Source organism: Amia ocellicauda, chromosome 17, assembly GCF_036373705.1.
Source record: "Amia ocellicauda isolate fAmiCal2 chromosome 17, fAmiCal2.hap1, whole genome shotgun sequence".
Lineage (NCBI taxonomy): Eukaryota > Metazoa > Chordata > Actinopteri > Amiiformes > Amiidae > Amia > Amia ocellicauda.
In genome coordinates, this window is record NC_089866.1 from 5,043,208 (window position 1) to 5,056,861 (window position 13,654).

Here is a 13,654-nt window from a genome sequence, read left to right on the forward strand (position 1 = left end):
AGAGTTTCTATAACGGCATCTATCTTGTCTGAAACCTGCTTGCAATCATCGACAATTAAAATCCTCCTAGACTTCTATTTATAAACGTGTGTGTGTGTGTGTGTGTGTGTGTTCCATATATCCACATATTTCAATCATGCAAAGTGAAGTCATAGGCGAGCATTTAGGTGGCATTTCTTGCCGAGGATCAAAAACCGTATTTCAGCGTCGAGATAATGATGCACAGTCCCCCTCTCCTGACTCACACGCAAAGCTTGCCTAAGCTTTGGATTTCTGTGTCGTGGGTGGCATTAAAAAAACCAACAACTCAAATTTAACAAGCTGCCATAAATTCTGAAATAATATGTATTTTTTTTTAGCTGAATGTCAGATTGTTAGGTTTGGCCGCGGAAGAAACGCACTGCTCAACTTGCAAATGTTCAGAAGATGATGTAGCAGAGTATTACTGCATGCTTTTTGAAAAATAACAGGTTGGGCCGGGCAGCGATGGTTGAAACCCCTACATCATCGCGTCGCCCTGTTAATAGAGCGCATCGGTCTGTTCATTCGTAGGCCCAGATCAGTGGGTGTACTTTGAACCGAGGTCAGATTTAAAATGTCCGTTTGTAAGAGACAATAAAAACGTAGGAAGCATAAAGACTGTTTGTCACAGCTGATCAGTTGTAAGCTCATCACGTTTGAGTAGTGCCAATAGATCGTGTTGGTCTGCAAGGCCAAGGTTTAGAAGCGCTAATAGGATGTGAGAGAACAGTTATCTGAAGAGGAAAGGGGGTAATAGTGCTGTCATTACCAGGACCACGACATCTGATTGGATTTTGATCGAATCCAGATCCAATCCGCAGCTCCGGGAACAGTGATGCGATGCGGCGCGATTCTCTCACTCTCCTGTTTTATTATAATTTTTTTCCTCATTCTTTTTCTTTCATTTCCAGCTCTGTGGAAGGAAGACTCCCGGGTTTTTTTAGGAAAAGAAAAAGCACACATACACCCACAAAAAAACGAGGAACAAAACTGGCAGGCGTGCGCGGCGACGCTAATCAGATTTAACACTTTACAACAGAACCATTGCCAGCCTTAATCTCCCATCAATTAGACTGCCATCTGAGATTCATTTGACACTTTTTCAGATGATTCATGTTGGAAAATATGCTTTTTGTTATTTAAATCAAACAGCGATCTGGAGTCAGTTACGAGGGTATTATTAGGAAATTGGTGGCGGTGGGGGGGGTGCGTTGGAAGGGGTTGGAGGTTCCTTGATTAGATAAAACGTGGAGGGCAGCAGAAATTAAAAGAACAGCATTAAAACCAGAGGAGTTTATCTTTGGAATTAGGAGGGAGGGCTGTTTTGACAGAAGGCATCCGCAGCACATTGTTCGCTTTATTAATTTACTTACGCTTAAGGCTTGGACATGTTGGCTCAAACTGATTGCTGTCGCTCGTTTGTTGGTATTTGTATTATTTATTGATTGATTTCCTAAGGCGGGGGCTTCGTGCTCAGGGAAGGTGAGGAGCAATAATGGTGGTCACAGCCCAGAAGACCCCAAGAGCTCATCCGCCCACAGCTCAGCAAGCACAGCTTCAACCTGACATAGACCGTCCCACTCACTGGGGCCTGGGTATTGGCCAAGCCCAGTTGCCAGTTCATGTGGAAGTTCTGACTCCCGACCAGGGCCCAGCGCTTATGCCGCCCTTCTTGGGATACAGACCCAGTGTGCAAGGGCTGGAAGTCTCTGGAAAGGCTCTGAATGTTCAGCACTGTGCCGGGGGAACCACAGAACTGCAGGAATTGTAGGCTTCTGTCAGTCATCAGTTGTCCAGTTTGGCATGGTGACCAACAACTTCCAATGATCCAATCAATCTGCTGAGATCAGGATTGGCCACCTTTTTGATATCTGCTCATGTTTAACTCGCGAGTTTGATATGTGGTGGTCAAAACTGGAACAAATCAATCTGAGCACTTCAATAATCCTATCCCCTTCAGCGCCCCGGTCTGAGACAGAGACAGACAGACGAGCATGTTGTGTTGTATAAGAAAGGAAACCGAGTGAATCCACCAAACTCTGTGTCACCGCGTCCCGCTTTTGGCAATACCAATGAATGGGCTGCCCATAGTTTTAAACCTATGTAATGTAGTGAGCCCCTCTTGGAAGCCATTGGTTAACCCAACTGAAGGGAAGAGATTTGTGATGATATTAATATGGTCCTCTTTGAAATATTAATGTAATTTCCATAGCTAGGTCCCTTTTAACGATGTCAATTGTGTATCCGGTATCACTTTTACCAGCTAAGTATGAAATCGGTCTAACGAATACGCCCACACAATCCATTCACAATCCCATTTAACTGTGGAAAGAGTCCACTTCACTCTACAATTGCACTTCCGCAGGCGGCCTCAGTGGACCATTGGCTCTCCACAGGGGTGATGTGGCAGCCGTGGCAATCCTCGTTGTCCCCCGGCAGCCGGGCCTAAACACGGCTCTCCATGGAGACTAAAACATTTTTTGGCTCGATGCGGGACGAGGCCTGCGTGAGTCATACGCACTGCCTTCTGATTCTTCCTTATTAAAATGGAAACAAATCCACTTGTTTAATTAGGTGTGAATAATGTGATACAATGCGTCAGGCTGTTCCCAGCTCTGTGCTTGAAGTCTCGGGCATTGTTTCAGAGCCTGGGATTATATTATTATTTTTATTATCGTTATTATCTTTATTATTATTATTATTATGATTGTGAGAATGTGCTGTTCTCTGGCAGGATTATTATTGTTGCAGTTGAATTGTTAGGTCATGTGACCGATAAGATAACCAATCAACAGTGAGGATTTACAGCTGTTCGAATTGTCTGCCTCTACATAGTAATGCAGTTTCTACTGACATTAAACTGCAAGAAAACCATCTGAATGACTCTGCATTTGATAAGAAATATAGTTAATTTTACTGTGTTAAACCTGTCCCTAATGTGTAATACTTCTAAACAACATAGTTTCTAGATTAGATTTAGCTGCTGTAGAACAATCACTGATGCTAACCTGCACACCAGCATACATAATACATATTAAATCATAATTTATGATTATGCAAACCGTACAGTCACAAGTATTGTATTATTTTTATTATTATTAGTAGTAATCCAATCCCTAGTGTTGAATATTGCAAGGAAGTTCCCACAGTGCTTCCTCTAGATATAGCCTCTATAATTTGAAATTAAATCAAGGAAGTGTTAAATACTATAGCTTCCACACTGTCTCACACACAAACACACATATATAATTAGATATGAAAGTTGGAACTGTCCTAAATTTATTCAAGAAAAAATGAATCATTCTCATCTCATTAAGTGAAGTACAAAGCCTTGTGAAATATTTAACATGTTAATGAAAAGACTGAAATGAAGCTATATGTCAGAGTCAGAAAGCAATTTGTAGCCTAGAATTTGCCATCACTCTCACTCTCTCTCTCGTTTTTGTAATGTCTGTTCAATTTTGTCATTCTCGCTCTCCTCGCACTGTCCCCAAGAACAACACTGCAGATTCACTCGTAATAAAAAGCCCTGATTGGTCTCGCTAGTGCGATCGCACAGATACTGTTCTCACATCTCGGAGAGGCTGCTTAGACATCACCTCGACTTAATGCTTTCCGAGTCGTGAAGGCTTGAGAGATGAGAATAATAAAACAGTACGATGTAACTCTGCAGATGCCTGCTGTCTGTTTGTTTTTGCGCCAAGTTCGTTTCATTGTGCTTTCTTTGGAACACATAATCAGCTTTTTATAGACTGGTACATTGGTGTATTTTTATTTCTTGTGCGAACACAGAGTACCACGGATAAATTAACCACGGCTGTGCCTTTGGAAATCCACTTGCTCCCACCTGATGCTTTTAAAAACGCGTTTCTGAAGTTAATGATGAAATCCAACGATGTGAATGGCTTTCTCCTGATGATTCTGAATTAATTGATTTGATCAGTGTGGATCTAACTGACACTCAGTTACACATACCGAGTGACTGGGTTTGGAGTTTAAGTCCTAAGTTCTGTTGGGGATCTATGGTTCCTTGAGTAAACATGCATCTCTACCCAAAATCCCCATCATTAACCACAGCATAACATTAGCGGTAACCCTAACCCCACATCTGACCGTAATCTTAATCCGGACCCGAGCTCTCAGCCTCCTCCTGGGACAGCTGGCATGTACCGGCTGGAAGGGCGCTGGGCGTCTGGATACTCCCGCCGTGTGTTAGACAGACAGATTGGCAGCTGGCTGTCTTTCGCGCCGAGCAGCATTTGAAACTGACGTGTCTCTCTTGTCTTCCCTCAGGCCGGAGTCGGGAATCTCCAAATTCACCCAACGGCTTTCGCTGAAGGAACGGCACGCCAAGCCGGGGAAGAGCGGTGGAGAGAGGCCACCCCCGTATCGGAGACGATCGCTCAGTTTGGACTGGTAAGGAGAATTGCCAAATAATTAAATATTAAATATTAAAAAACTAAGAAATAAAGAATTCTGGTCAAGTGCATCATTTAAAGTTGTCATAGTTCCTAGTCACAGATGCAGGGAAGGCCCACGGTGCTTTTTCATGATGTGGGCTGCAACTACCATCCTTCTCCCGCAGCCAAGGAATCCCCAAAAGATTCATGTTTGTGGTTTTGTGTTTTTCCTGAAAGGAGGGAAGAATAGGGGACAGAGACTGCTTGAGGTCAAGACAGTGACGGACAAAAACTTACACACTTCTAAACGCAGTTCATCAGCTGAAGGTTTAGGTTTCTGTCGGCTCAAGAAACACATCACTGATAATTAAGTAAAGCTAAATGTATTAATTAAAGTCAATGAATCACTGAATAATATTGTCAAATGAAGGGCGTGGATACTCTAAATTAAACTGTATAAATCTAATTATATATATATATATATCCAGTATGACACAAAATATACATTAATTACACCCATTTGTGATAAATGTATACAGAGAGCAAGAGTACTAAGAGACTTCTCTCTGAAGGTCCATTAAAGCAGAATTGTCCTTTGATCAAAACCTAAAAGAAACGTACTCTGATAACAACCATCTGTCTTTGGCAGCCTTACATTTTTATAGATTTTTTCCTCCCTTTTTAATGATACAGCATTTCAAGTCGTGAATGAACTCCGTAACTTTCAAGGTTCGCACTGCCGCCAACACTAAAGGCGCGCTCTCTCTGTGTCGTCCTCCAAGTTCTTTTTCCTTCTCTTTTTTCCCTGGTTGGTCTTGACAAGCGTTAAACAACGCTCTCATTAAATTTCATTATTAATACGAGCCCAGGGGACCGGGAGGGGGGCTGTGGCTGTGAGCGCCTGTCTGTGCTCACTGCACAAGGCCAAAACACATCAGCGGCGCCAGCTCATCTGCACTTGTAAATGTACAGTTTCAGGCAGCTGAAGAAAGGACTTTGAAACCTTTCCATCACTTGTCTTTTTCCTGCCCCACCTCATAATCATTCCCCCCGCTCTGTCTCAGTGCCGGCGTTGTGTGGCCGCGTGGCCCCCGTCCTGCCTCCCTCCACCGGGGCCTGGCAGCTGAGCGCAACGATGCTCGAGCTGCCAGCGAGGGAGATGATTCTGTGACACAGGCTCACAAAATAATATTAATTCTTATTTTCAAAAAAGGCACTCTTTCTCTTCAGTTTCCGCTGAAAGTACGCAATGCACGAAGCAGGAACTCCAGGTCACGCAACACCTGTCATCTTTAAAACACGTCAAAGGTGGGTTTTAGTGGAAAACTTGGACATTTGCTGGACGTCAGACTTAGAGAGTTTGATTCCGTTTGCATTAAAAAGTGATTTGAACCCGTTAATTTCACTTAAGCGCAAGTTGAGATGTACCATGAGATACATCCATTCGGTCAATCAAAAAGAGCTGTGAAAAAAGAAGGACAGTGATCAAAGTGTCGCTGTGGAGTCCTGCCAGGATGAGGATTCCTCCGTGACGGGGATTCTCTCTGGATTACCAGTCAGAGCACTGTGTGGCTGGATTGGATTTACCCTGGTTGAGACTTGATCCAAGCCTGAAGGGACTCCCAGGTCCTGTAACTTGTTCTTATTAGTTTTGGGCAACAATCCACCCCTGAATGAGCTCAGATTCAGTACTTGTAGCTGTGTTAAAATCACGCACCATAGGCTTGAGTTAGTTCTAATAGTTCAGTTGTGTCATATTGAATGACTTGTAGGCAGCCTTCGGATCTGGTGTAGAAAATCTGGGCTACCCAACAGTGGGCTCCCCAGGCATGACTGAGGACCATCAGCAAGACAGCTTGGGCAGATTTGCTTTGCATATGCTGTGCCCACTCTCGGGATGCCAAGGCAACGAGAGGCAGGCACAGATCGGAAATGCAACGTCAGCGTCCTGGCTTTTAATCAGACTGATGTTTCCCACGACATCGAGCGACACCTCAGAGCTGCGGAAGGCATCGGGGTCGATCAAAGCTAAAGAGGTGCAAGTAAAAATTAGCACACGAAAGGTAGGGTTATGCACCACAGAGCTGGCAGGCGGAGAGGAGTCGACTTTCCACTGTGTGTCGGGGCATTAAACCGCCGGCATTACCCAGACACTCCTAGAATGTAAAGTGCTGTTTGGTTTGAATTGTCATTAATGTCGTCTGTTTTTCATTAATCACTCTGGAGTATTTAGGCTGGGTTACTAGCACTTTTGGCAGCATTCTGTTGCAGTTAAATTTTAAACTTTTACATTGAAGTTTGAAAAGTCTCTAAAAATATTAAAAAACGGAGAAAACTTCTCCAGGGAAAAAAGCCTTTAAAAAGCTCTGACGAGGGCTGGGACTCGGGTCTGACCGGGGTTAGCCGAGGTGAAGTGGACACGTTCGATTGTCGTTTTCACGTACCTGCGTGTCTGCGGCTCGTTCTCGTCGGGAGGACAAATAAGAGACGCGCACTTTGTGACTCAAGGAGCTGATTCAACGCATCCAATTTCCGCACACTGCTGCCAAGGAGTGGGGGAAGCAAGCGGTACACAAAGGAAAGCCACTGAGCACGAGTGCAAATGTTCTCATACGCAGATAAGTGTCCTATTTATGATCACTGCACCCCCCAATGCTCTGAAGCGGCCCTCACTTCCTGCCTCACTGTTGATATCGCGGCACATACTTGCCTCCCGGATTCGGTTGTTAGTAACTTGAGACATTGTTATATTAGACCACAAGGTGGGTTCCTTAAGCTGTTTCTGTGTCATCATGCTGTTTAAACACTCGGCTCATCTGTCCCCAGGCAGACTTCTGTGTCTTACGGATTATGTAAATGAAACCAAGAAAGCAAGCAAAATATCAGCATAGCTCCAATGCTTATTTATAAATAAATAAATCCTAAATTGGAACAAGCCCTTTTAGCTTTTTCATCGCAGTCTCAGATCTGTCTGCTGTGGGGCCTCTGGAGAGCTCATTTTCGAATGTTACAATAATTAAAAGTAATTGTTTTTATTGTTATTGCTGTTGATAATCACAATAATCAAATCCCGCGGGGGGTAGGGGGAGTGGAAAGTCCTGGCACTTCTGCTAAAACACCTTGAAGTGCTTTGCAGGCGAGCAATCAAAGTTAATTATTTTTGAAAGAAGTCGTGGAGAGGGAGGGACCTTCAGCGCCTTCCCCCAAAAAAGGGGCAGTTCACACTTTCTTCTGGGGCCGAGGGAGAGGGGGAGAAGGTGCAGAAGTGGCCTCAGGACCCTCGGTACCACATCCCGGTGGAGTTCTGTACGGTTTCTGTGAAAGCATTTGGTGGTGCTATCAGTGCCGTACTGTTGCTTTATTTCAGACTGTGTCATTGTCCTGGCACGCTCTGTTCAGGCTTAGTAAATGACAGCCCTGGGGGTACGTGAAGTTAATAAATGGGCATCATCAATCTGTGTTTTCTCTCATCAACACTGGGAGACATTCACTAGCGGATGTTGAAAGTTGTTCTCTGGGGTCAACAAACACACCCCACATGTGTGGACATCTTCTCAAGTCGTCCTCGTGTGTGCGGCCGAGCTGGCGACTTGCCTTCGTGCTGTCCGCAGTGCCTGTAGGGTGATGGACATGCTGCCAAATGAATGACATTAGGTCCCAAGTGTGCCGTTCCAGTGAGGGGGGTCTCTTGAGTCGTAAACCAAGCTGACTTCACCCCACCCGGTTCCAACCAGCCAGCCAGTGCCTCACATTGGTGTTGCACAATCCCTGTCCCGGGGAGCCACAGATAGCCCAGGATTTGAGGTTTCTCAGAAATGATGTAGGGAGCTTAAACAATAAAACAAATAGACTTGTAGTCCACAGTGAATAAGTCCCAATTTGGGGGATTCCAGCAGTGTTTCAAAAGCCAGCAAAGATTTTAAATTCAAAGCTAAAATGCTGTTCAGTGCCACCCCACCAGAAGGAAAGGTGACAGTGAGAGTGCGCCAGTACCGAAGGGGATGGACGGGACGTGTGAATTCGGGATGTCACGGAGCTGGCAGCGGCAGGGCTGGGCCGCTGACAGACGCAGTGCAGATGTCGCCGTGTGGGACGGTGTCCGAGCGCCTGTCGGCACGCCGGACGCCAGCCCCCTCGGCCCGGTGGTGATTTATGCGCCAACTCGTTCGCTCCTGCTCTCTCCATAATCGGGTTGGTGCCGTGTTGTCTTCGGGGGACAATGCATGCTAATAATTTATATTCGGATGCCTTAAATGTAACATGCACATGTCTCTTGCCCCACCGCCCTATATATATGCACACACACACACACACACACACACACACACACACACACACGCACATTTAGTTAGTCTGTGAACAGCAGTGCCAAACATTAATCCCGTCAAATTTTGCTAGAAGAAACACACAAAGCAAATAAAAATACACTTAAATTAAAACCTTCTTGGAAAAATCAGGGCAATCCTCATGAGAATGAAGTGTAAAGTGGTTTTGGATGGAGCACTTGTGCGCAGATCCTGGAATCCCACTTTAATTTTATCGACAAAGATGCGAGGAGAGAGGAGGAGAGATGCAAACTTCATCTGAAGTGTCAATACAAAACCAAACAATGACAAACTCCAGGATGTTTGCAGGTGAAGTGGCAACAGATAGTTTGTCCTTCACCCACTGAAGTCCAAATTTGTGGAAGGCTTTTTTAAATTCTGCAACTCAAGTTTGGTGTGAAAGAGTATTTCATTCTCTCCTTGCTCCAATGTGTACATTTTCGCTGCAGCTCCTTAAGGTACCGCTAAAGAATTAAGTATAAAAACAGCAATCGCTATAATCCCCTTTGTCGTATGCAAATATTTAAAAAGTGAAATAAGCCCTTTTTTTGTTCCTTATTCATACTGCCTTGGTTTACTTTGAACATCTCTGGCGAGTTGGATGTAGTTTAATTAATTTATGGAGTGCAAACTTTCACATCACTTTTTTTTTTCCCAGAATGGCAATAAAAAGACTTGAAAGACGTCGGTTGTATAACTGCTTGTAAAATATGCTCCAAACTGAAAATCCTTTACCAGCACAATTACCAAAATCATTCTTATCCTTCTTCAGCTGAACTTATTTAAATTCAGTGTAACTTTCCTCAAATATGAGTCTTTGCTACCTTTTTAAACCGCTTTTATTCCCCCCCTCTATTTACATACAATGCAGAAACAAGACAAAGCCGAAAATATACATAGAAATGGTTCCCCTTAGAAAGTTATACAGTTTAACTGGAAACCAATTTTAATTACAGATGTGTGTTTCATTATTGTTTAAGACCCATGTCCTAAATATGGAATTTACTGGGGCACTGATCTGGCATCCCTTGGTAGTTGTTAACACTCAATACTATAAAAGCATGTGTTTTGAATGTGGAAGATCTTTGTTTTGCATTAAGAGGCCTTGTCGTTTGTACAATGTGTGTTATTTGTTATCCTCAGAGGAGTAACCTTACAGTTATCGACCATCAAGTATTCAGGATTGGTACCTTTCCACAGAACAGCGTGATGCTCTTCTCATCCTAATAACAGGGTCGGACAGATCTGAAGGAAATTGTAGGTGCCCTAGCAAAGGAAAGGGACAAACGATGCCAGCTACACTTTCAGAGAAAATTCTTGTGGAAGCCGGTCTGTAAAAGCGAAGGAGTGATAGAAAATAAAAAGTACATAAATGCATAAACTAGAGGAATACAACGTTGCAGACTTTCTGACAACGACTGCGAGCTCGGGGCTTGTGCCGAGATCCCTGGATGCTTCCAGGGAACACACTGTTGGGTTAATCGAGAAGAAATCGCCCGGAGAAGCTCAGAGGATGGTTACAAAGTCCTGCTAGATTGCTCCTGAAGTAAACGGAGAGCCGGTGTTTGGGAAGCCCCTTCTGAAACCAAGGTAAACACATGGACGGGCCCCCCAGCGCGTGCCCTGGACAGGACTGGAGGTAGACTGGGTATTGGGGGTTGAGCTGCCGACACGGCGGGGACCGGTTGTGCTCACCTGTCTGGGCGATGGACGGGAGGGAAGTGTTTCGGGTTCCCCGGAGTCTCCCAGACCGCTGAGAGCGGCCGTGCCGGCGGGATTTACAAGTCATCTCCCTTTGCTCAGTGTCCGGGGCTCGGGTTACTGAGGAAAGCCTTGCCGTCAGCAGGGGTTGGGGGGGGTGAGAGAGAGAGAGCCGTGATCTTCGCACATGTGCACGGACACTGCAGCGCTCAGGCGCCAGGAGCATGGTCCGAGTCAGCCCTGGCCGGTATTTTGTGGTGAGACGCACAGTTGACGTTAACCCTAGATTTTGTTGCGGCTTCCACATCCCCGGTTTACTCTACAAGTTTGACCCCTTTCCTTCAGTTGAAATATTAATGCTGCCTCCCAGTCTTTAAACCCACATTACCAGGATGTAGTCTCTCTCCGATTGGCTCCGATTGCTAAGATTGCTAAGCCACAAGAGTCTCCCATTCCTTCTGACTCTTTCTCTGGATCGGTTTCTGCTGAAACCCATAACTCTAAGGTCTCTACAGCGTTGATGCTGACCTCTGACCTCACTCTGGAACTATCCGGCGCACCTGAACCCTGTGTTGCCGTTCGCCGAAATGGATGAATAACCACAGGAATCGCGAGGAACCGGAATGACTACTCAGGTGAATGTATTTCTTGCTAGGGAAAATCCCAGCAGCAGTTGTATCCATCCACGTAAAATGCAATACCGGCCTGTCTGTGGCGTCTGTAACCCGACTGTCTTCTGCTTGGACCCCTTTTGGGGGGAAGGAAGCGATCACCGACTCAATAAATCAAAGAAACCTCATGGTCCTAGAGCCCCTGTGTTGTCCTACACAACTCTCGGATATATCTGTATAAACGCATAACTTCATTAAACGTTTGCTAACAGTGCTTTATTTTATGACCCCTTGAGAACATTTTTCAGTTGTATTTGGTTACCAATTAAGGCCAGTTAAGCTGACCTGTTGCTAAGCAGAAGGATGGGTAATTCAGTTTTATGTCCCTGCCCGCACATCAGTCTCTCCCGGTCCCAGTGGGGCGGTGGTGCCGCAGCAGTCTGAGCACAGGCTGCCGGGAGCGTGGCCCCAGCGAGGGGCCTGCCGTGGCTCCACCCAGCTCAGCCGGCGCTCTGTGGGACGGTGTCTCGGGACACAGGAATGTAAGCTGCCGGGGGAAGCTGGCTCAGCGAGGGCCGCGGCTGACTGACTCCATGTCAGCTAGGCTGGACGGCCCCGTCTCGTTGCCTGTGGCGGTGCGCTGTGGGGCGGCCCGGGCCACACTTGGGCCTCGCCGGGCTGCTTAGGCCTGCCGACGCCGCTCTCCATCCCACTGGGACCATCCCCATGGTGACGGCTGTCTGTCCACATCAAACCGCAGAGAGACCTACCGTCCCCCCCAGCTGACAGGTGGCAGGCCTGCTTCCGGGCACAGCAGGCCGTCTGAAAGGTTAAAGGTGCAGGGGACTGTAGGTATTTCACTGGGGTACAGGCTGGGATAGGGCCAGGCCATGCTCTCTCGTCCGGTTAAGGGTCAAGTTTACCGGTACAGGAGGAGACTCCATTCACAGACGTTTTAATCCCACTGCAGATTCTTTGTTCATGTTTTTTTTTGTATTTAAAACTTCATACATTCTTGTCAGACGCACACAATACAAGTCACACAAATTGTATACCCATGGAAGTGTTTGTACAAGTGGATATAGGAACAGAAATTATAAAAACTACATATTTTGTGTATGTGTGTGTATATTTAAAAGCAGAATGAAAACACGATACACGTCCCAAAGTGAAGGTGTTATTGTAGAGCCACTCTATGGTGAGCGATTGAATGATTGCCTGCTCATCGCGAGTACCTGCTGCTCTTGCCGTCCACATGGTATTTCTCTGGGCTTTACACCTCAGGCCACAATAGTTGTGGTCTGGAGAGTTTCCATTGCCACTGGCACTGGTTGGACCGGGATGCAATACTGGTCCCCCGAGTCTCGTTACGCGGCCGGAGCAGGCTGTTGATGCGATGCCGCTCAGTGCCTGCGCGGAGTATGATGTCATGGCATCCCAGTTGGCAGGTGTTTTACATTAAGCGTGGCTATTTGCCGTTTCTCACTGACAGCGTGCCATGAGGAAAATGCCAGGCGTGAAATGAAGGCTTCTAACAACCCCCTTGTTTTTTTTTACGCCAGTCAGGTTAAATTATTCATAATGTGCTGGGCCGATTGGACCGGTCCTGGGGAAGAAACCACTGAAGCTTCCCGAGGTGTCCGTTTGAGGATCCGTGGGGCTGTATTGCAACAGCTGTCCACATCTGTGGGGCCACACAGGTGCATAGGACGCAGATGTGTCGCTCTTTCCTAAAGCATAGCCATCACACCCGGGTGAGAAACCTTGAGCTTGAGACGACTTTCTTGGTTCACATAGCTTTTACAAACGTTTTTGTTGTTGTCGTTATAAGAATAATATATTTGTTTTTCTCCAAGCTGCCAAACTCAATGACGTGGTTTTCACCATGACGAGGCTCGTTTGCCTATACATTTAAGTAACGACACCGTGCTGCATCTCTGTGCTTGTAGTCGCTTGGATCTTCTTGATGTTTTCTAAAAACACAAATTGTAAATAGAAAGACGCATGGCGGAGCACTACTCTTCTTGCGTTTTTTTAATTTAAGAAATGATGCATTCGTTTTTGAGCATTTTGACAGGACTTTCATTTCAAAACGCCTCTAAATCGGAAAGCCCTTTTTGGACCGTGTCACAAGCGCGGATCAAGCGCGGGGGGTGCCCGGCCGAGAGGGGCGGACTCGGCCAGGTGGTCCTTGCCAGCGTGCGATGCTCCTCACGGCAGCTTGAGCACGAGAACCCCCTCCCCGGCCGGAGCCGAGGGCCTTCAGGAAAATGATTTAGACCCGTCGTAAAACACATTGACGTGTCCCCGAAACATCTGCTGCCAGATTTGTTATTTGTTTGTGTCCTACAAAAGAGTAACAATAGAGATCAACAAGACAATAGAGAAAAAAAGAGATGGAGGAGTGTTTCTCAGGGTTCGTCTACGAGGAGGTCTGTGGGATATTCTGCCGGAGATGCACCCAGGGGTCTGAGGGAGGCAGCGAGTCGGTGGTGGGGTTTTTTCTGTCTCCTACTCCCTCTCTCTCTCTCTCTCTCTCTGGGAAGGGTTACTGAGCGCGTCTCCCCCCACGCTGGCTAAGCCTGCCTTCTGCTGT

General features: G+C 46.1%; 1 protein-coding gene across 2 annotated transcripts in view; it reads left to right on the forward strand.

The window, feature by feature from the left end:
• ankfn1b (ankyrin repeat and fibronectin type III domain containing 1b) overlaps nucleotides 1-13,654 on the forward strand; it is a 163,727-nt gene that overhangs the window by 121,421 nt on the left and 28,652 nt on the right. For both annotated transcript variants that reach the window (XM_066689307.1, XM_066689308.1), the window contains one exon: nucleotides 4,315-4,437. In XM_066689307.1, coding sequence (XP_066545404.1) covers nucleotides 4,315-4,437 — 123 coding nt within the window. The remainder of the gene's footprint in view (nucleotides 1-4,314; nucleotides 4,438-13,654) is intronic.